At 35.6% G+C, this 22756-nt stretch overlaps 1 protein-coding gene across 1 annotated transcript in view; it reads right to left on the minus strand.

The window, feature by feature from the left end:
- Positions 1 to 22756, minus strand: part of LOC107741678 (unconventional myosin-XVIIIb) — a 62431-nt gene that overhangs the window by 33501 nt on the left and 6174 nt on the right. The window contains exons 4-29 of the mRNA XM_016554453.1: positions 20980 to 21132; positions 18635 to 19024; positions 17965 to 18025; positions 17081 to 17193; positions 15599 to 15766; positions 14705 to 14912; positions 14250 to 14392; positions 13026 to 13126; positions 12594 to 12657; positions 11587 to 11731; positions 11324 to 11494; positions 10153 to 10243; positions 9877 to 10069; positions 8716 to 8796; positions 8510 to 8630; positions 8269 to 8416; positions 5603 to 5786; positions 5365 to 5515; positions 4154 to 4263; positions 3861 to 3926; positions 3540 to 3668; positions 3155 to 3298; positions 2377 to 2466; positions 2004 to 2123; positions 509 to 614; positions 287 to 411 (exon numbers count right to left, since the gene is read on the minus strand). Of these exons, the coding sequence (XP_016409939.1) occupies positions 287 to 411; positions 509 to 614; positions 2004 to 2123; positions 2377 to 2466; positions 3155 to 3298; positions 3540 to 3668; positions 3861 to 3926; positions 4154 to 4263; positions 5365 to 5515; positions 5603 to 5786; positions 8269 to 8416; positions 8510 to 8630; positions 8716 to 8796; positions 9877 to 10069; positions 10153 to 10243; positions 11324 to 11494; positions 11587 to 11731; positions 12594 to 12657; positions 13026 to 13126; positions 14250 to 14392; positions 14705 to 14912; positions 15599 to 15766; positions 17081 to 17193; positions 17965 to 18025; positions 18635 to 19024; positions 20980 to 21132 (3576 nt within the window). The remainder of the gene's footprint in view (positions 1 to 286; positions 412 to 508; positions 615 to 2003; positions 2124 to 2376; positions 2467 to 3154; positions 3299 to 3539; positions 3669 to 3860; positions 3927 to 4153; positions 4264 to 5364; positions 5516 to 5602; positions 5787 to 8268; positions 8417 to 8509; positions 8631 to 8715; positions 8797 to 9876; positions 10070 to 10152; positions 10244 to 11323; positions 11495 to 11586; positions 11732 to 12593; positions 12658 to 13025; positions 13127 to 14249; positions 14393 to 14704; positions 14913 to 15598; positions 15767 to 17080; positions 17194 to 17964; positions 18026 to 18634; positions 19025 to 20979; positions 21133 to 22756) is intronic.

Below are 22756 nucleotides of genomic sequence, written 5' to 3' on the forward strand. Positions count from 1 at the left end.
TTTATTTCAGGTTCAGTCATTTTAGTTCTTCAACATAAACTACATTTTTTTTTGTTAGTTGCCAAAGCAATATTTCTGATTATCATCTGATTTATCATTTTTCAAGTATCATTTTCTTTTAACTTCACTTCAATCACTGACATTTTAAATGTTGAAGTTAACTATAACAAAACTAATCAAGACCATTTATGAAAACTGAAATTGAGTGTTTGGTGCAAGAAACCTTGACTAATACTATAAGGTGTCTCTTTAAGGTCATAATTAATGTAATACTTAATATTAATACCTTTGTATCCAGTAGCTGACGGGCCTCTTTCTCACCATCAAGTCTTTCCTCCGACTGCCGCAGACGCCTGCGCAGGAACTCCACCTCTGTCTGCGCACATTCCAGCTGCAGCTGCAGCTCACTTTCTGCATGCACATGCAGGATTCACACACACCCACGCAAACAGTCATTATCTTTCTTCGCCAGCATGTTTGATTGCATCTACGCTTAAGCCTGTCTTACCTGTCGCCACTCCGCTGAGAGCTTCTTTATTCTTGACTTTCTGTTTTTCTTCCTCTAACTGCCTCTCAAGGGCCTCCAAAGACACTTTACTCTGTTCCACACGACTCTGAGACACAGTACAGAATAAACACACGGGCCTGACGCCCACAATTCAACAGGAGACACAGCGGTGAGGCGTTTGGGACAATATGACAGGCTATATTTGGAAAAGCATACTAATCATACTTTTTCTGCATTATATAGTATGTATAATGTGCAAAATATGCTAATTTTCTATACGCATGGGATACATTACCTACAGTACTAAATTTGCTGAAATGTGCACTATACAATAAATTATTAGTACTTTATCCCACAATGCATTGCCCTCTGCTTGACCTTACATTTCTAGTGTGACAAATGAACCAGTAATTTTTGAACCAGCCACAATTTTTAATGATTCATCTCTTTCTCGACTCATTATTTATTTAGACTGTCAGAAGAAAAGGTCTTTGTACACAAAAGTAATTTAAAAATACAAAATATCTTATGAAAGATGCTAACTGGATGCCATTTGCTGAATTAAACATGTAACCTGATTAGGTCATGTGACAATCTACAGCAGAATATTACTGTTTAAAATGTAAATTACATTTCACATTTTTTTATAATAGTAGTATATTTTTATAATTTATATTATATATAAAAATATTTTTTAATATATATACATAACATTTTTCTTAAATATATACATGCATGTGTGTGTATTTTATATATATATTTTTTTTTCATTTAGTTTAACATGATGTACTAAAATAACGAAAAATGAAATACATTTTAAAATGAATAAAAACTATATAGACATAAAAAAAAAAATAAAAAAAAATTAAAATGCAAAAAAAAAATCAAAAATAAACATTCAAAAATTTGTTTTAAATAAAATAAAAAACAAAAATAAAAAAAACAGTAATAGTATTTTTTTATGATACTAAAACAATCCTGGGTTGAGCTCATTGCATTGTGGAATACAGTATTTTATGCAGTATACTCATACTGGTATTGTTTGGCATATCTATACTGTATATTTATCTGTCTATACTTATCTTTTTAACTGCAGGCAGACATACATTACAGTACAAATATTTTGAGCGTCCCTTATTCTGCCCCTTATTTCCTTTAAAAAATTACCTTATTTTCCATTTCTGAAGTTAAGATTTTTACATCAAAACGAAAGCTCTAGAAAAATACAATGAATTACAAGGCTGTAGAGAACAGTGCACTATTGTAGACTTATATACAATTACATTATTTTAATATAGTCAGTCGTGAACTAAAGTGGGCCGGTCTAAGGCATGAAACTCCAGGGCTGAAAATGAGTCCCACTCCGGCCCTGTGCAGAACTAATATGAGTAGCATGATATTCTGAATGTTGCCATTATAACTCATCACGTGGACACACATCATGGATAGTTTGTGATGCAATTTCACAAATGGACAAATGATGGGTGGGCTGTACCTGCAGTTCCTTGTTCTCTTTGGCGAGGCGCAGTCTCTCTGTGCGCTCAGTGTCTAGAGCTTGACTCATGGCCTCCCCTCTGAACCTTTCATCACTTAATTCAGATACAACAGCCGTAACCTGCACACACACAGACGCACCATCATCTTTCAATGTCTCAGCAGAAGAGCTGTTCATTCATCAGCAGCAGTCATATGACAGAGATTAGCACTTCATGGATCACAAGCGAGTTTGTGTTAATATGCTTTCACTGATGAGAATTCATAACCAGATTCCATCCATCCACACCGACTGCTAGAAATTTGATTTTGAGATTCCTGATCTGACAGTATCATTTCATATGTGGCTCAGGGGGCACGGCACAAACATATACCTTGGTCTCCAGGTTGTCTGCAGTCTGACGCAGCTCATTTCGTTCTTTCTCTGACTTTTCCAGACGTCTCCTCAGAGCAGTGATCTCATCCTGAACAACAGAATGTGATACAATTATAATGGAGTGAAACGAATCAGATAAACAACATCACAGTCTAGACAAGACAGACAGATATAGACAGACAGATAGATAAATAGACAGACAGACAGACAGATAGATAGATAGATAGACAGACAGACAGACAGGTGATAGACAGACAGACAGGCAGGCAGACAAAGACAGATAGACAGAGACAGACAGACAGACAGACAGACAGACAGATAGATAGATAGATATGTATGTATGTGTGTTTCTATGTAAGTTAAAAACTGTGGTATCAAATGTTCACACGTTAAATACAGCAATAAAGCAATTTTGAATTGAATTGAATTGAATAGATAGACAGACAGACAGACAGACAGACAGACAGGCAGGCAGGCAGACAGACAGATAGAGACAGACAAGTGATAGATAGATAGATAGATAGATAGATAGATAGATAGCCAGATAGATAGATAGATAGATAGATAGATAGAGAACAAAAAAAACAAAAAAAAATAAAGAAATTAAGTAAAATTTTGACAATTGCACATAGAGAAATATATTTTTCATTTTTGTTGCACATATGTACTTTAATTACACAACTATCATTGTACAGATGATTACTGGACAGTTTGATTATTTAGAGGTTTAAATATGATGTATAATATGAACATGTCCTTTGTGAATGTGTCAGTACCTCTTTGGATCTGAGCCGCTGGTCATCCATGTTGACATCCAGAAGAGGGCGCACTCTGCACAGCAGCTTCCACCAGCTCCAGCGGGCCACTGCAGTGAGGACTCGCACATTTCTCTGAATACAGCTCACTGCCATCTGCTGAACCTGATCCCAGATCAGCACTCACATTAGACGCTGAATCAGACCCACACTGACACAACTATACACAAGATTGTAGCACTATTACTAAAGGCCATTAAAAGCCGTATTTTACACCTTTCCAAGAATTTAATTTCCCCCCTTTCCTCCCTATAAAGAGAAACATCACTACAGAGAGTCATCTCTGAGCCCATATCCGCAGATCTATAAACATGGGCTATTCTAGCAGAGGACAAAAGAGACTCACCTTCATGCGGCGGTATTTCTGGCGGCCCAGATGACCCAGACAGGACGCTTGAAGCTGCACCAGCCAGCCGCTCAACAACTGATCTCTCTGCTGATCTAAAGACCTCAGGACACCACGCTTCATAAACACCTTCATAAACACACACATCAGAGAGAGAATGACCTGAAAACTTCAGAAGTGAAGGATGAAATAAAACCTGTGTATGTTATAGGTACATCTTGATTATTGATAGATAGATGGATGGATGGATGGATGGATGGTAGATAGATAGATAGATAGATAGATAAGATGGATGGATGGATGGATGGATGACTGGCTCACCCTGCTCGCTCCTAAAACAATGCTTTTCTTGTCCAAATCCAGATTAATCAATAATTCCTCCACAGCCTGATATAAAGGGATGCAAACACAAACAGACAGAGCTCAGGCCCACTTTTGGAACAGCAGCTCCCTGAATCAATCAGGGCTGTTCAAGCAAAAACTGGCTAATCAATAAACAAGTTAATAAACAGGGAAATAAATAACGTCATCATTTGACATCATTAAAAATAAATGACATTTTAACAGAGGGTAATGAGGTGCATGTGCGCCTTGGTGATTCAGGACGTCCAGACCTTCCTCTCGTCTGGGGTAATGAAGACAGAACCGTATCGCTTCATTATGGGAGCAGAGAGGGCCTGAAAACGACAGCGGAAATCACCCAGGGACATGTGATCAGCGTAGCCTGCAACACACAGACACAGAGACAGAGCTTGCGGTCTTTGAAACGACATTTGGTAATTAACAATACAATATGGGACCTGATTTTGGTTTTTACGAGGAGAACTGCTTCATATGTTCAGTATGTTTGAGATGCAGCACACAACCTGAGCAATCAATTGGTTAAAATCTCCAATCTTAAAGAAACAGTTCACCCAAAACTGAAAATGTGCTGAAAATGTCCTCACCCTCAGGCCATCCAAGATCTAAATGGGTTTGTTTCTTCATCAGAAAAGATTTGGAGAAATGTAGCATTACATCACTTGCTCACCAATGGATCCTCTGCAGTGAATGGGTGCCGTCAGAATGAACGTCCAAACAGCTGATAAAAACATCTCAATAATCCACACCACTCCAGTCCATCGATTAACATTTTGTGAAGAGAAAAGCTTCATTTTTGTAAGAATCAAATCCATCATTTACATGTTTTTAACTTTAAATCATAATGGATTCCATAACCTACAATATTGCTTTCTTCAGTGAAAAGTCGTCTCATCTGAATCAGAAGAGAAATATGCACAGATCAAGCACTGTTTAGTAAAAGCGAAAACCAAGTTGCAATACAGTTCTAAACAAAAACGTCAGTGAATTTTGATGTGAGAGGACAACAGTGGATGGACTTTTTCACTGGAGGAAGATATTTTTTATGAACTTGTATTTTGGCCAAAAGCGACGTTTTAAAGTTAAACACGCCTTAATGATGAATTTGTTTCTTATAAACATGCAGCTTTTCTCTTCACAAGATGTTAATTGATGGACTGGAGTAATGTGGATTGCTTGTGGATTATTGTTATGTTTTTATCAGCTGTTTGGACTCTGATTCTGACGGCACCCATTCACTGCAGAGTATCCTCTGGGTGCTAGCTGCTGAATTTCTCCAAATCTGTTCTGACGAAAAAACAAACTCATCTGCATCTTGGAAGGCCTGGGGGTGAGTAACTTCTCAGCAAACAAACAGATATAGAGATACTTGCAACTAATTGGCTTTAATGAAGTACAACAGAAGTCATTAGCGTCTCATACATGATAAGAAACAAACATGCATGAGTGTGTGTGTGTGTGTGACCTGTTCGGTACAGCTGCAGTGCCGGCAGCAGGTGTGTGGAGTGCAGCTGTACACGCAGTGCTGGGACATCAAAGCCACAGCCATCTGTCTTCACACTCAAACACTGCAGGAAGACCGGCCGCGCTCGCCGAATCAGATTCACCAGAGCATCCTGCTCAGAGAGAGAGAGTCACGGAAAGAGTCAAGAGGATTTACAGACAAAATGCAGATGGAAACGGCTGGCTCATTTGTTTCTCACCGCCTGCAGTTTGACGGCGATGCACTGTGAATGTCTCCTGAGGGCCGCCATCCCACCGCTCAGAGTCTTCCGCACCGTGCCGCATCTCTCCAGAGAGCGCTGTGAGCCGCCCTCCACGCCTCCCAAACCCCGGCACAGAGGCGGCACGGACACCCGCCCACTGAACAGGGCCTTCACCGCTCCACTGAGAAGAGGAACAAGAGGGAGAAGGAGAAGAGAATTTGGGAGTTGTTAGTATGAACCCACATCCGTTTGACTTCATAATTCGGTTTGTTTTTAATTGGTTAGGAAGCATTTTTTTCAAGTTCATGTGCACTCCAGTGAGATTTACAAATGGTATGAAAGCCATATGGCATGTTTAGTACACATGAACTACAGTACTGATGATATAAAAGTCATTAGTATTAATAAAAAGTGAAGTTACTGTCATCTCTCCATTATATCAATAAAAGTGGCAAAAAAAGCATGTGGTGCCATGAAAAAAACAGATATAGTATTTCCAGACATAGCTTAAAAGCATAGAAAAATGGCAATAATTAATTAAATTAAACATTTATAAAAACAATTAAATTAAACAATGACTTTTTTTTTTCAAATTAACGTCTATTCCGTATTATAATGTTACACAACCTACTACAGTACTGATAACGTAAAAGTCATTAATATTAATAAAATGTTGATTTCCTGTTACCTCTCTATTATTACAAATCAATAAAAGTGCCAAAGAAATAGTATATGGTGCCAGGTATGGCATCACTAGATATAGTTTAGAGAACAAATATCAAAATGCTTGTTATACAGTAAATATTTTTAATTTTATTTTCATCTTAATTGAAGTTTTTTAAACAATTCGATTAAACAATTGAATGTCTTTCAAGTTAAATTAGTTTTAAATCATCTCTAGATATAGTTTGCAGAACAAAAAGCAAAATGGTAGAATTTATAAATATGGGTGGTAATTTTTTTTAATTTAATGTATGTAATACAATTCAATGTCATGTTATTTAATTTAATCTAAGTTTCTAAGGACACTTTCATACTAGAGGTTTTGCTCAAATAAACATCTGAATATTGAACTTTGCAAATTAAAATGCGAAAAAAAAGTTAGTTATATATTAATTATAAATATAGGTGGTAATATGTATTTTATTTAATTTTATAATTTTATTTTAATAAAAAAAAAATTTATTATACAATTAAACAATAGAATTAGTTTTAAGTTGGTTGTGGTTTACAGCTGTTATGAAAGCAATCTGGCATGGTTTGTACACATAAACTACAACAGTATTAATGTTGTATGCTGCATTTCTACAGAGGAACTGTGTTTAGTGAGCAGCATGAATTCTTTTCATCGCTTGCTATGCATTTTTAGTACAACTAAAAAAGAACAAAAATGGAAAGCAAACAAGCACTTTTTTCTAAAAGTTGTCGACACCAAGCTCATGGTAGCCCTCGCACTGATGCCGTCTGTATTCACACTTGTCTTTATTGCGGCACATTTGCGTCATCAGCGTGAATACCATTGTGAGCACTAGCAGCAGATGTTTATCCCTGTTGCTAGGTAACAGTTCAGAAGGACAAGACACCAGTTTCACTGTGATTTTGAATTGGATTTATCACCAAAACTGAACACACACAGCACTTGCGTTTGTCTGCTGTAGACGTAGCGCAAAAGATGCGTAGAATGTGAGATGCTTTCCAACAGCAATTTATTCAGTGATAAGCAGCTATGAGAAATGCATTATACTATATTAAATGAGATGTGGAAGAATGCAAAAATGCTGATTATATGTCATAAATGTCACTTCTGTGGTTAAGGATGGACTGTTGTCACACTAATTCACATGAACCAAACACCAGACAATAAAATAAAATTAAAAAAATATTAATAAAAATAAAATATATTTATTTTATTTTATTTCATTTTCTGAAATAAAACGTATTATATAACCTTTTATTTTCTAATATATATTTTATTATATATATTAGTTCACATGAACCAAACATATTCAATATTTTAATATAATTAATATTTTAATAATACTCATGAATAATGTCAAATTATCAATAACTTTCAGAAATACCTTTAACATTTTATTTTAATTATGCAAGATTAAATATTCAGAATTTTATTGAGGAAAAGCCCTTGTATGCAAGCACTTTTAGAAGTCAACCATACAGCACTGAATAAAATAAAATAAAAACTTTAACATTTTATTTTAATTTGCAAGATCCAATATTAAGAATTTTATTTGAGGAAAAGCTCTTGTGCATCAAGGAAAAGCTCAACAGTGCAAACAAAACAAAACAACACAACACACAAAAAAAAAATCACACATATTTATAACATCTACATGTATTTCCTTATGTTTTACTACAATTTTTGGTATTTGTTCTATAAATTATTTATAAATATCATACCTGCTATTTTTCTTGGCACCTTTATATAAAATTGGAGAGATTCATGAAAATTTTTATATTATATTATATTTATATTTAATATTATAATGAATATTTTAGTAATACTAATGGATAGTAAACGATTAATAACTTTCCAAATAACAATTTATTTAAAATTTAATTGGCAAAGTTCAATATTCAGAATATTATCTACTAGAGGTCATCTACAGCAGTGCAAACGTCTGTGATCATCTGTATTCTCTTACATTGAGGAGTTCTGCAGGAGGGAACTGGCGTTAAGGACAGAGGGGTTGTTCTGGACCTGACCGAACCAGCCTGAGAGATCATAGCGGACTGGATCTGAACCCATCAGGTGAGCGATCTCACACTGCAGAGGCTGCTCGCACTGGCGCACTGAGGAGCAAGCGAGCAGAAAGATGAAACCTGAGGAAAACATCTCAAAAAACATGAAAGCAGCAGGTCAGGATCAGGATCAGGCTGGAGCACCTGTGCCGCTGAAGAACTGACACACTCTTTCCAGAACCGTGCTCTCGGTGGAGCCCGGAGTGACCATCTCTTCATCCAGAACCCACAGGAGACCTCGAGAGTCGCCTTCTGGTCCTCGAACCTGAGAACGCACACAGACGCACGCTGTGAAACTACACGCGTGACTGACGAGTGTAAGAAGTGTGCTGAGGATCGGTGAGTGATACCTGCACTCCAGGCTGGTCAACAGCACACACCACCTCTGACGGGCTCGTCTCAGGGGCTGTGAAATCGACAGCTACTCCCTCCTGTGAAAATTACTCAGAAACTTAATAATGATCTGAAATTAAAAATGTCATTTCTTGTCATCTCTCCACTATTGTATCAAATAAAGAGGCCAAAAAAGTTGCATAAGAAAAAAGTTTTTAGATATAGTTGACCAAACAACAAAATGACAGTAAAGCATGCAGAAATGAAAGAGATATAAATATGCATAGGAATGTTATATTAATTATTATTTTATATATTAATTTATTCATTACATTATTATTTTATATTATATTTAAAATAAAGTAATAAATCAAACTTATTTAAAGTTAAATTTAATTATATTAATCACATACAATATTTTCTATTAATAGTCAAAATTTGTATGAGGTTGTGAATAAAATTGCCAAAAAATCTATATTTGGTGCCATGAAAAATAACAGGTATGGCATTTTTAGATTTAATTTATTGACTAAATAGAAAAATGGCAGTAAAACATACAGAAATAAAAGTTATGGAGTAAGTATGGACAGGAATGTCATTTTATATATTATTTATTTAATTAAATTAAATTAATTAGCAAGGTTCATACTCAATGTTTCTTCGCAGTTGTCACTAACAAAAACCAATTTTTTTGAGGTTGTCAAAAATTTTTTTAATTATGTGGTGCCATAAAAAATGACAGATATGGCCTTTTTACATCGAGTTCATTGAACAAATAGCAAAATGGCAGTCTAACACACAGAAATAGAAGTTATAAATATATATAGGAATGATACTCTACTTCGTATTATTTAATTTTTTTAATTCAATTCAATTCAATTCAATTCAATTAATAATAACAATTGTTTGAGATTGTCAACAACAAACATCAAATATTTGTTTGAGATTGTCATAACATTTTTAGAGAGTTTATTGACCAAATAACAACATGTCAGTAAAACATACAGAAATTATAAATATTATTTTTTTATACATTATTTAAATATATTACTTTTTAAACAAAATTCAATTAAATTGAAATGAAATCAGCAAGGTTCATATTCACATGTAATATTTTTTGAGACATAACACTAGAACATCTAACATATCTCTGTAGTGGTTGGGGACGGTGTGTGTACCTGTGTGTATCTCTCCAGCGTGTGTGTGAATGTGTGGCTGAAGTAATGCTCCAGCAGTCTCTCCTGTAAGTAGTTGTGACAGAGCTCAGAGAAGCCGGCGGCCCGGTCATCACCGCTGTGCCTGGGGTTCCTCAGGCCCGGAGTGTCCACCACGATCACAGAGGCCAGCGTCAGCTGCTGAGAGTGCAGCGCTCTGGAGAGAGAACCAGAGAAAGCCTGGGAAACACTGCTAGATCACTCCAGAGAGATATAAGTGTCACTGAACAGTGTGTTTACCTGTTGATGAGGGACACAATAGAGGTGAAGAGCTCCTCATACAGACCAGCTGCCATCCCTTCCACACACTGAGCGGCACTCAGTCTCGGACCTGAAACACACACACAGTTGACATATTTTCCTTTTGAGGACATCCTTAATTAAATAGAGCTTATGTATGATTTTGCTAACTTTTGAATTATTAAGATTTTTTTAGAGATGTTTTTAAAAGAAGTTTCTTCTGCTCACCAAGGCTGTATTTATTTGATCAAAATACAATAAAAACAGTGATATTGTGAAATATTATTACAATTTAAAATCACTGTTTTCTATTTGAATATATTTTAAAAGGTAATTTATTTCTGTGATGCAAAGCTGAATTTTCAGCATCATTAGTGTCACATGATCCTTCAGAACTCATTCTAATATACGGATTTGTTGCTCAAGAAACATTTGTTATTATTATCAATGTTGAAAACAGTTGTGTTCCTTCATATTTTTGTGGAAACAGTGATACATTACCAATTAAAAGTTTGGAAGTTTGGGCTAAGAGAGATTAAAAAAAGGAAAGAAAAGAAAGAAAAAATGAATACTTTTATTCAGCAGTGATGCATTAATTTGATCAAAAGTGACAGTAAAGACATTTATAATGTTACAGAGATTTATTTAAAATAAATGCTGTTCTTTTGAACTTTCTATTCATTTAGGAATGCTGAAAAAATGTATCACATTTCCACAAAAATGTTAAGCAGCAAAAAACAACAACAAAAAAACCTGAAAATTTTTTTTAATAGTAGTGTATCCCAGAATTTGAAAGAAAAATATGACTACATATTAAATAATACATATACATTTATATAATTAGTTTTTATATTATAAAACAGAAGCAACATTATTGGTTCTAAATTGGTTTTAATATGTGGCTTTCAGAAATAATTGTTTCTAACTGTATATATATATATATTTAATGTATTTATATATATGTACATGTATATGTATATGTGTGTGGCTGTACATACACATATGTAGTTGTTTGAATAATAAAAACGTCATAAGAACAATATTTAATTGATTTGGTAAATATCCAAATAATAAGTGTCCAGTACATTCTCTCTAGTTCCTCTCTACACATTTTAGCTGAGATCTTCTCAGATTCTGGTGCGTTTAACAGAGTTCAGTGTGTATTTCTGACCGTCCTCTGGTTCCTCTGCGGCGCGGCGCTCTCTGACGCCTCCGGTGGCTCTCTGCAGTAACTGTCTCAGGTGGTGTTTGAAGACGGCAGTGTGGAGCTCCTCTCCCTCACAACCCAGGATGGCGCTGGCCATCTGCGCGCTGTCAAAACTCATAAACTGCTTACGACCCACTGAAGCCGCGCAAGAACAGAAAAACAGAGTAAAGACTCACCTAATACTTTTCGCTTGACAAAATACAGCCGCAAGTCTTGTCCTGATTTACCCTTGCATGTTCCTGCAACGCCGAGATGGTAGATTCCTGCCAAAACATGCCAAATGGCCTTCTGCTCATCCACTGAGAATCCTAAAGTGTTCATGGCGGCCAGTAGCTTCCCAAAACCCACTGAAGCTCTCTGCTTTTCATCCACCTGAAGAGAAGGATGAAAAACCAGCTTTATTAAAACATATTAAAGAAAAGTTGACGTCAGAACACACATCTGCAAGACACTTTGAGCCTTGGTGCTCAGGTTCAAGTCCAGTCTGTCTCATTTCTGTTGTATTATATCAATAATAGTGCCAAAAACGAAAAACAAATGATACATTTAGTTATTAAATATTAAAATCAAGTTTATTTGTATAGCGCTTTTCACAATACAAATTTTTAAAGGTTTTAATATCTTAATGTCTTAAGTCGCATTTAGAAGATTAGAGCTGGCCGATAATATAGTTGACATTTTGCAAAAATATAAACAATCAAGAAGTTGAGATTTGCTATATTGTATATATCGCTTTATGTTAGTATACTGTATGTATGTGGATAAAATTGGATGTAGATCCAACTTTTAATATATTGTTGGGCAGTAATGTAAACAATTATAATTTTTAGTTGAACTAAAAACATAAATTTAATAATACTAATAAAAATAACTTTTTTATATATAGCACCTTTAAAAGTAACTTATCGATTTAATTTAATTTACATTTAATTTAAATCGAGTTACATTTAATTTGATCATTTAATTGGAACTGAGTTACTTATTGTAATTCAGTTTAAAATGAATCTTAATTTAAATGAATTTATACTTTTTTTTTCTCTTTATTGGATGGAATTGTGGGTAGATTTGGAGAGAAGAGGATCAGGAAATGTTGCAAGCCAGACATAAATCTTTGTTTCCCACATGTGCACCAAAGCTTAACATGTCAGAGCAGATGCACTAATCATGTTAATCTAAACATTTACTTTTTTTCCCCTTATATTTTTTGGTTTTGCTTTTTTTAAACAGTTCATACCTTGGTTGGGCATGAAATTCCAAATGAGTTGTGTTCCTTTAACTGGTGCAGCTGCAGTTCAGTCCTGTGATTAGAACACAACAGTTACACTCAAATTTAAACAGGAAATGACATCAGACAAGATCCTGCCCCCCAAGCTCTCTGGAGCTTTTGTTTTAAGGCAAAGCTATGAAAAGAGCAGGCATTCTGCCAAAGTGGCGTTCGCTAAAGAGCTTGTGCGTGCCTCTGAGGGGAAACCGAATCCAAAAACAAACCCCTAACAATAGGGTGAATGATCTGGGGTTTAATGATGGGTAACTTTGTGTTTGCCATCTAATAACGCTGCACTCAGGCTTGTGAGGACAGAAGCCAGGAAACCAGAAAGAGGCTTCACAATACAAGAAGCAAATGCTACGGAGTGTGACCGCAGAGAGCTCCAGGGACCCAACTGACCTCATGTCTGTGCTGAGGCCTGCGAGCATCTGGGAGAAAACCAGGAAGTTACTCTCTCCCTCTGGCCTCTGACACACCCTCCATTTCTCCAGCAGCATAGTCTGAACCAGAGAGAGGAAACATTAGTTAGAATAGATGGACTAGACAGACAAATGGATAGATGGACAGACAGACAGACAGACAGATAGATAGATAGATAGATAGATCGATCTCACGTGACATTGCTGTGCTACGTGGACATGAAAACGTATAGTTTGCATGGGTTTTTAAGCATTACGGTTTAAAAACAAGTGATTTTAAGCCATTGAAATGCAATCAGCAGCGAAATATGACTCATTTCGCTGTATTTGCGAGCTGCCTGAGAGACTGTTTCTTAGTGCTGTCAAAAAGGCGTGCGCACATGAAGACGGTGCTCATAGTGCTGCTTTATAGGCCTTGAACGGTTAAATACACACACTTGTATGTGTCAAAATGCCCGTTTTTGCAAGTATCCGCGTAAACACAGTAATTTAGGTCTTAAGTGACAGCAAACAGCCAAGAAAGAAAACACGTGTAACAGTATATTGAATCCGGGCAGGTCTTAAAGTGACAGCAGTCTAATCTTCCTGCTGTCTGTCATTCATGTTAATCAAACAACAAAAGAGACAAAAACTCTCACTGCTCTTTGACTAAATCACTTTTGTAACTTTAATAAGAAGAAATATATAGTATATTTAATTTACACATGAAGAAAATGCAGTGTTTTTATACATTTGATTACTTTATACATTTGATTACTTTATACAATGTATGTAGCATTTCTTATTTATTTGTTCTACTGTAGTTTTTTGTCCTATTAATTGCAATTAGTTTCTTACTCTTTTTTTTTAATCGTTGACTGTTTACTTGTCTTCAGTGAGCTTGAGTTTTTTTGTTTTTTTAAGAATTATGACATTTATAGGGTATCAACAATTTTGATATCATAAAAGACCTTATTTAAAGCAAAAATATATATATCGTGATATATCGTTACTGACACATAAAATTGCTCATATTGTGATATAAGATTTAGATCATATTACCCACCCCTAACTAACAAACAAACAAACAAACAAACAAACAAACAAAAAGACAGACAGACAGACAGACAGAGAGAGAGATAGATAGATAGATAGATAGATAGATAGATGTACGAGCAGATGGATAGACAGACAGACAGATGAACAGATGGACAGATCGGAGCACCTGCAGATGTGCAGCAGCAGCGAGTCCGGCGTGGTTAAAGTCCAGTGAGAGCACCATAGCGAATCGAGTCGAGGCCTCGCTGTGAGACGAGCTCACACACCCGAACGAGCGCAGCACTGTAAACACTGCCTGGAGCCGCTCTACTGCAGTTACACACACAAATCATGTCTCACAACCTGTGACAATGGACAAACACCGCTAAACAGCCTCTAAACTGCTGCTATAGCGTTTCACCTATCACTTAACATCAGCAGAAGCAGATTCACACAGATTCAGTGGAGCGAAACACGTCACACTGTGAGAGGAAGACCCTCTTGTAATTACAGGATAGGAGCCTGTAACCACCAGAGGCTCCAATAAGTCAATTCAACCAGTGTGCAAATTCACGTTCGAGAGCTTTTGTTTTCTGTCGTTCTATAGCTTTGTGTTACAAACACAGAAGTGGATGCACTCACAGTTAAGGCTTCCTCCCGCAGTTCCCGCTTGTTTCAGCAGCTCCTGGGAAAATGACTGACAGGAAGTGGTCTTCCCTGTGCCACTGCGGCCCAAAGCCACCAGCGTCTGGTCCCTCCGCTGACCCACCATGGACACGTACACCCTCCTCACCAGAGCCTGCAGTGGGCCAGGAGCCTCCCAGGACTCCCAGCGTCTGCTCCGAAGCCCCTGAAGCAAAACACATTTCAAAAAGCTAATTCACACCCTCACAAAAAAGTTCTGTGGTGGGACCAAAGTCTTCATCTTGAAATTACAGCATTCTGAGTAATAAAGTATTTTTTATGTTACATACATACACGCCTTAATAAAAAAAAATTCAGCAACTGAACTGAATTTAAAATGCATTTATTTATTATTTAAAAATTTTTTTTTTTAAATAAAAGTTAATTAAATAAATTAAAAAAGTAAAGAAAATAAATGTATATACTGTATAACAATAGCCTACCACTGATATTAATAAATACATAATATAATATAACCTATATATTTTAACAATGCACAGTATATTATATAAATATTATAATATTTCATAATTTATGGACAATGACTGGTACAAATACCTCAATGTACAAATACCTTGATAGAAATTCAGCAACTGAACTGAATTTTAAGGCATTCTCAATTCATTTCTAAATAGTCCAAAACCTGATGGTATTATAACCAAAAAAACAAAAAACACACACACAGAAATGCTATGGTACTTTTTTATTTATTTAATTTTTTATATAAGCAAACTAATTTAGTCTATACATTTACAACTAATGTGCTGTATATGTAACTACTCTAACTAATGTCAAACTACACGTGTGATCATACAGGTCTCATTGATGGTTTTGTAAATACACTGCTCTTACCTTGCCTGGCGAGGACAGCGGAGGCCACAGAGCCAGTAGATTGGGCCCAGCGTGAGTCAAGGGTAGATGTCCTTTAGCTCGACTGGTCAGAGTGTGAAGGACGCTCGACTCGTTTTCGCTCACGAGGTCACTCAAGTCCTCACACAGGTCCAGCTCAGGTGGGTTCAGCTGAACACAGCCACCAAGAAAAGTCAACACTGGTCACGTACATCAGGAGGATGACTTAAGTAGGCGAGTAAACTGACTGTACACACATCCATGTGTACCGAACAAATACAGCGTCATGCCAACCACTGCATGCGCCGAGCTTAATTTGAAACTCCTAGTTTTAGACATTGTTACTTTTGATAAGAACAAAGTCTCATATTTCAGATTCTGTCCATTTTATTATGAAATTCAAACAATAAATGCCGTTTTGACGCTCTCTGATGTGGCATGAGAGATCGCTGTATTGGCGCCTCAGTTCAAATGACAGCGCGGGTGAACACGATCATCCCTTCCTCTTTACTTTCTAGTTTTAAAATGAAATAAACGTGAATGAACCTCGGAAGGTATGTTGAAAGAAACAGTACAACTAACTGAAATGTATCATGTCTTAAGTGATCGCTCATTCAGTGTTTCAACCGCAGAAAAACGTCAATAAAACAGCTTGTAAACAAAGTGTCATATAGCATTACATTTACCTCAGGAAAGTCATTCATTTTCAACAGCTCGTTAGTTGATGCCTTAATTATTTAATACAGATGTTTAAGTAAATCTGCCATACATTTTGTAATTATATTTAAGGTCCTTGCACACCGAGTCCGAAATTTTCATATGCGTTTTTTTTTTCATATTCTTCATCCTTTCCTATCAAAATGCTTGCTACGGATGCGAAAACGCAGAAAATCGAACCTGATCCCAATATTTTTATGACGGCCGAAAGTTTCGGAGGCAGTGCCTAAACGACGTTGACACAACGTGAGGTCGTATTTATTTTTTAACGTGCGAAAATTTCGGACTCAGTGTGCAATGACCTTTAGACGTTAATGTAAAAACAGCTTCTTGTGCAATTTACATGTTCGTATACATTTTTTTTATTTGAGTGTTTATTATTATATCTAAAATAGCATTTGAATTTAATAGTTCGGGACCTGTTGTTCATTGTAATTGTATTATCAATGTGCACGTAATAGGGCTTCCTATATAGTTTTCAAGCATTAGCTGAGGTAGATATTTATCCTTAAGAAAATTGTGACTATAATTGAATTTAAAGAGAGCAGTAATTTGTTCAGTAAACCACTGTTTAAAGGGGTCATATGATGTTGCTAAAAATAACATTATTTGGTGTAATGAAATGTGTTTATGCGGTTTAAGGTTAAAAAAAAAATTATCGCATCATATGACCCCTTTAATTTAAATGAAAAAGAAGTAATTTGATGTTTTTTTCCCATCATGTTTGTGTACCGTTACACCCCTAGTTAATAGCGTTGAATAGTTCACCTTTTCAATCTCATACTGGGAAACGTCATGGACGGATCCGTCAGAGTCCAGTCGAACCCTCACCCTGCCATCAGGGAGCTCCGGTGTGCCTTCGTCCGGCTTTAGCTGAGTGGCTGAGACAAATCAGAGGCCAGGCAGGTCAAAGGTCACTGTAAAACTCAATGTAAATCCAATGTTTTGTGTACAAGGTTGTGACATCTGAAAACCAGTGGCTTTGGCCACATCAAACTTGGTGCAACAACTCATATGAACTATTTTATTGGTGCTTTTGTTCTTTTTAGAGCCTGACAGCTTTTGGTTCATGAAGATACTGCAGTGCTGTGTGATGTATGCAGTAATCTTTGAATCTTGTAACATGGCAGCCTCGGCGCGTAGATTTAGCGAGGCTATGAGCCTGATAAGATAAGAACACTAAACCCATTCATCACTAAACTGAAGCAACGCAATAGCTAACGGCACCATAGATCCGATCAGCAAAAAGATTAGCTTCTGAACCCTTTCCGATCTTTTCATGCAAAGAGAATCTTGCATCAGAAGAGATATATTTTAAGCAATATGAAGTTAAAACGCGGGAGCAAGAGCTGACACTGAAAGCAATGCGGTGGCTTTTACATAGTATGAAAACAGTGACTTCTGGGATAGTACCAAAAATAATAATAAGGCCACATGTAAATAGCATCCTCTAAAACAACACGCTAATAATAACCTGTAACTCAACACCACAGGAGAGCTGGTCTAGTGTTCAGACATGACTTAGTAAAATTCAGGAATGATAAACCAGATCAACAACTACAAAAAATACCAAACAATGTGTCATTAACAACAGATTTTGTTCTCTTAAATGTCAGGTGGACACTCAAGCACAGGTGTAAGAGGTGACTAACCGAGTGTATAACCGTCTTTGTGAGCATACCACACTTTGCCAGCTTCATACCACACATCCCTCTGCAGAGAGAAAGAGAAAGAGAAAACAGTAAGTTAAAAGTAATGTAAAAAAAAAAAAGTTACAGCAATAATACAAAATATTATTAAAGTGAGTACCAGCAATCTCATAGTATAACCCATTTCTGCTGGGAGAGAAAATTAAAAAATAAAATATAACCAAAATAAAATCTACTTTTGATTTTATGAATATTAAGCTGACTTGCATATCAGAGTAATAAAATAGGTGAGAAAGTTTAAAGTAAGAAAAAAAAATCACAATTTTGTGACAATTGAGATAAAGTCACTGTGAAATATTAAGTCACGTGATACAAAGTCACAATTATGTGAAAGTCTCAGTTGGTGTCAGTTATAAGTCAGTTATATTAATAAACTTATTATTTGTTAAATTATTTTTAAATTATTAGATCCCTAGATCCCAGAAAGCAACATTAAGAACATCACAAAATGTTTTTAGCTTTACAAAAACTTGAAAGCGTAGAGAAGACTATGGTCAGAAATTTTCCAAAATTTGACGAAAACAATCACTTTTGGTGAAGGTGCTAGAGACACATGTAAAGCATCACGCTAATAGCAGTGATGTGTTTAGTGTATTTGTGATGTTCTACCTACCACTGGAACCTTGGGCTTCTCTCTTATGGGGGTTACAGTGATCTGACCCTCAGGCTCTTGCACTTCCTGTTTCAGGGGTTTAACTTCCTGTTGCACCGTTACTTCTTCTTTCTTCACTTCTTTTTCCAGTGGTGGTGCTGGAGATTTCGCTGTCTCTGTCCTGAGGCTGACCTCTGGTGTGGTAGACTTTGAGCCGGTTTTTGGAGTTTTTGGGTCGGGTGACATTATCCTCCTGGGGGAGGACGTTTTCTTCTCTGTCAATGCGGTGTGGCGGCCACGTTCCCCGTTCACCAGCTGCTCCACTCGAAGCGCCATCTCCGCTTCCAGTATCGGTGGAGTTTGGTCGGGAAGTAAGAAGTTCTGGACCAGGTTGTCGCTGAGTTTCCTGGGCTGTGAGGGGCATTAAAAACACAAGGTGCTTGATGTAAGTCATCTTCATATCAAAACAAGCCCTCACATGCTGGTAAAGCCAGCTCATAATGGTGAGTTAATAAATGATAACAGTCAGTGGCATCAATTATTTGAAAGAAACTTCTTAAGAAAGAAGTTAAGACATTTCTTACGATTCTAAGAGGTTCGTAAGAATGTTCCCAACTGCAATAATTGAAAAGTTTGCAAATATTTTCTTAAGAACAACTTTTTTTTTTCTAAATAAAGAAGCCAAGGCATTTCTTAAGATAAATTCTAAGTTCGTAAGAATGTTTCTGAGTGTAATTTTTGAAAAATTCGCAACTATTTTAAGAACTTATTTTTTTCTTAAGAAAGAAGTTGACATTTCTTAAGATCAATTCTAAGAATTCCTAAGTGTAAGTCTTGAAAATTTTGCAAATATTTTAACTTAAGAATGTTCCTTAGTATAATTCTTGAAATTCGCTAATATTTTTTATTATATTATATTAAGATACAGTTATATATATATATATATATATATATATATATATATATATACATACAGACAAATTCTAAGTTAATAAGAATACTCATAAGTGTCATTTTTGAAAACTTCACTAATATTTTAAGAACAATTTTTTTCTTGAGGAAGATGTTAAGACATTTCTTAAGATAATTTTGTGACAATGTTCTTGAAATTCTTGAAAAATTCTCAAGTTCTTAAATATTTGTTTGCCCTAAGGAGAAAGGTAAGACGTTTCTTAATATCAATTCTAACAATTCAAATTCTTGCAATTCTTGAAATGTTTTTGTTTTTAACAAAACATTGTTTTGACATTGTTTATTCTTAATAAGTTAAGACATTTCTTAAGATGAATTCTAAGAATTTCTAAGTGTAATCCATGAAAAATATTCTAAGTTCGTAACAATTTGCTTAAGTGTAATTATTGAAATTTGCTAATATTTTAAGAACATCTTACTTTTCTTAAGAAAGAAGTTTGTATAGAAACATTCTTCAGTTCACAAACATTTTCTTTAGAGCATCTTTATAGTGTACTGTAGACTATTCATAAGATAAATTCTAAATTTGAAAAAATGCAATTCTTAAAATAATACTTCTAAGAACATTCTATTTTTTGTTATATTCATGTATTTCTGTATATGTCATGTTGTGTTGCTTAATAATTCAAAATAATTAAACAAGTCATTAAACATCTTACCTTTGGGGATTTAAAGGGGTCATATGATGTTGCTAAAAAGAACATTATTTGGTGTATTTGGTGTAATGAAATGCGTTTATGCGGTTTAAGGTAAAAAAAACACATTATTTTCCACATACTGTACATTATTGTTTCTCCTCTATGCCCCGCCTTTCTGAAACGCGTCTTACGCCTTCTTTTTTTGCGTGAACATTTGGGCGGTGTTATGCAAATCTTCCCACATAGTGACGTAGGTATGTGGGGGTGTGTTAGAACGAGCCGTTTTAGGTAGGCGTGGTTAACTTTTAACTTTTATAAAGAATATCTCTTTGGATTTGAGACTTTAGTCTTTGCAACTTTACATATCTTCTTTATGCACCAAGAGCTTGTAACACTCCAAAGAGAAAGGAAAAATTGAAATCGCATCATATGACCCCTTTAAGACAGGTTGGAGGTTATCTGAACCTAGGTTATTTAACTCCGCTTTTCAGGAATTCACACATTCTAAGAACATTCTTTTCAGGAATTTAAATTGTTCTTAAGTTTTGTCTTTTGAACATTTAAGTAATGTTTTTGGGAATACAAAACATTCTTAAAGTTAGATAGCAGTTACGAAGAATGTTATTCTGAAGAATATTTTGACTGGCATCTGGTAAATCATCTTGATCAAGTTGGTTGGAAGATGGAACCACCCGCTTCAGTGTTAAATACCCCACTTTTTCCAGCAGAATCCCACCCAGTGAAGTGAGATCTCACCATCTTCTCCTCCTTGAGCTCTGGCTCTTTGTGGCGCGTCTCTTTCTCGGTCTCTCTCACCAGCTGTTTGAGGAATCCTCCCGGGACGGCAGAGAGAGGAGGAGGAGGCTGTGTAGCGGCGGTGGCGGCTGGAGGCTTCTTCTCCTCCTTGATCTGTTCACAGATGAGGAATACAGGAGCTCCAGTCACGAACTCCACACAAACAAACAACTGACACAATCACATGAAAAATGCTTAGAAGGCAACAACATTCCCACTGCAGACATGCATTTTCTTATTTAATATTTTTTCATAACATTTTACACAAGTATTGTTTTTAAGAATGTTTTTGTTTTATCTGGAACAAAAATTAAAATCACAAAAATAAAACAATGATTATTTTTCCTTTCATGTACAAAAAAAGCAAATTTTGCATATATATTTGTTTTGATAAAATATAACTAATATATACCTATATAAATGTAATTTTGATTAGTTTACTTATATTTCCTATTTTTTTATTTATTTTATATATACAATAAAAACAACAGTTTACACAAGTAAATGCATAATGTTTTAAGGATGCTTTATCTGGAAAACAAATGTTTATATGTATATTATATTATATACTATATACATTAGTAATAATTTAAATACTATGGTAAAGATGATTAACATATTCATATACCGTGGTATTAAGAAACGTGCAAACAAACATGGCAATGCAATACCATTTTTGTTTTGGAAAATAATCAAAGACTTCCCTCATCAAGCACAATAACTTATTAAAGCTTGATATTTAGCTTGTTAGCTTATGTATGCTAACAAGCTACAGTACATACATCCCTCATTTCCAATTTACCATAGTTCATGCACAGTAAACATAAAAAGGATATTTGTAGTACGACCATAGTGACCACAGGTAAAATCAATATAATATTCAAAAAACAATATTTGGTATAACTTAAACATTTAGCAACTGCAGGCTACTACAAATTATCGTGAAATTATAACCTTACTTTCCCAATATTAGCATGACTATTTACCATGAATCTTCTGCCAAAACACTGTATGTTACTACAGCTAGTTGTACCATATTAAAGCCATGGTAAATGTATATGAGAGCGAACTCTAACGATACTATTTTTAGTATCTCTATCTCTTTTCACTCTATTCGACCACTATTAAACACATGTGAGCTGTCAGCAGGCCAGCAGAGCTGAAACTCTAGACACAGTCTACAATAACTGCACTTCATGAGCGCTAGCCAGCGGAGAGCATTCAGTCTGCAATACCAGCTAGCTTAAACTGCCTGTGAAGCTTGTATGCTGTTATATGTGACCCTGGACCACAAAGGAGCTGGGGTATATTTGTAGCAATAGCCAAAAATACATAGTATGGGTCAAAATTATCGATTTTTTTAAATGCCAAAAATCATTAGAATAGTAAAGATCATGTTCCATGAAGATATTTTGTAAATTTCCTACCATAAATATATCAAAAGTTAATTTTTAATTAGTAATATGCATTGCTAAGAGCTTCATTTGGACAACTTTAAAGGCGATTTTCTCAATAGTTAAGTGTACACGGCAGCTGGAAACAACTGGAAAAGTCTTTTATTTGGCTTAGTTTAGGACAATAGACCACATGACAGATTCAGGTCGAGTTAAACCCCTTGATTTACAGAATAACGGCACCCATGCTAAGACTCCCGTCATGCTAATAACAAGCAGTGGAGCACCATAGAGAGCCACCGAGCAGCAACACGGGTCACACTGAGAGAATTAAAGCCTGCTTA

The sequence above is a fragment of the Sinocyclocheilus rhinocerous genome, unplaced genomic scaffold (assembly GCF_001515625.1).
Source record: "Sinocyclocheilus rhinocerous isolate Xijiao unplaced genomic scaffold, SAMN03320098_v1.1 scaffold886, whole genome shotgun sequence".
In the NCBI taxonomy this organism is placed as follows: domain Eukaryota; kingdom Metazoa; phylum Chordata; class Actinopteri; order Cypriniformes; family Cyprinidae; genus Sinocyclocheilus; species Sinocyclocheilus rhinocerous.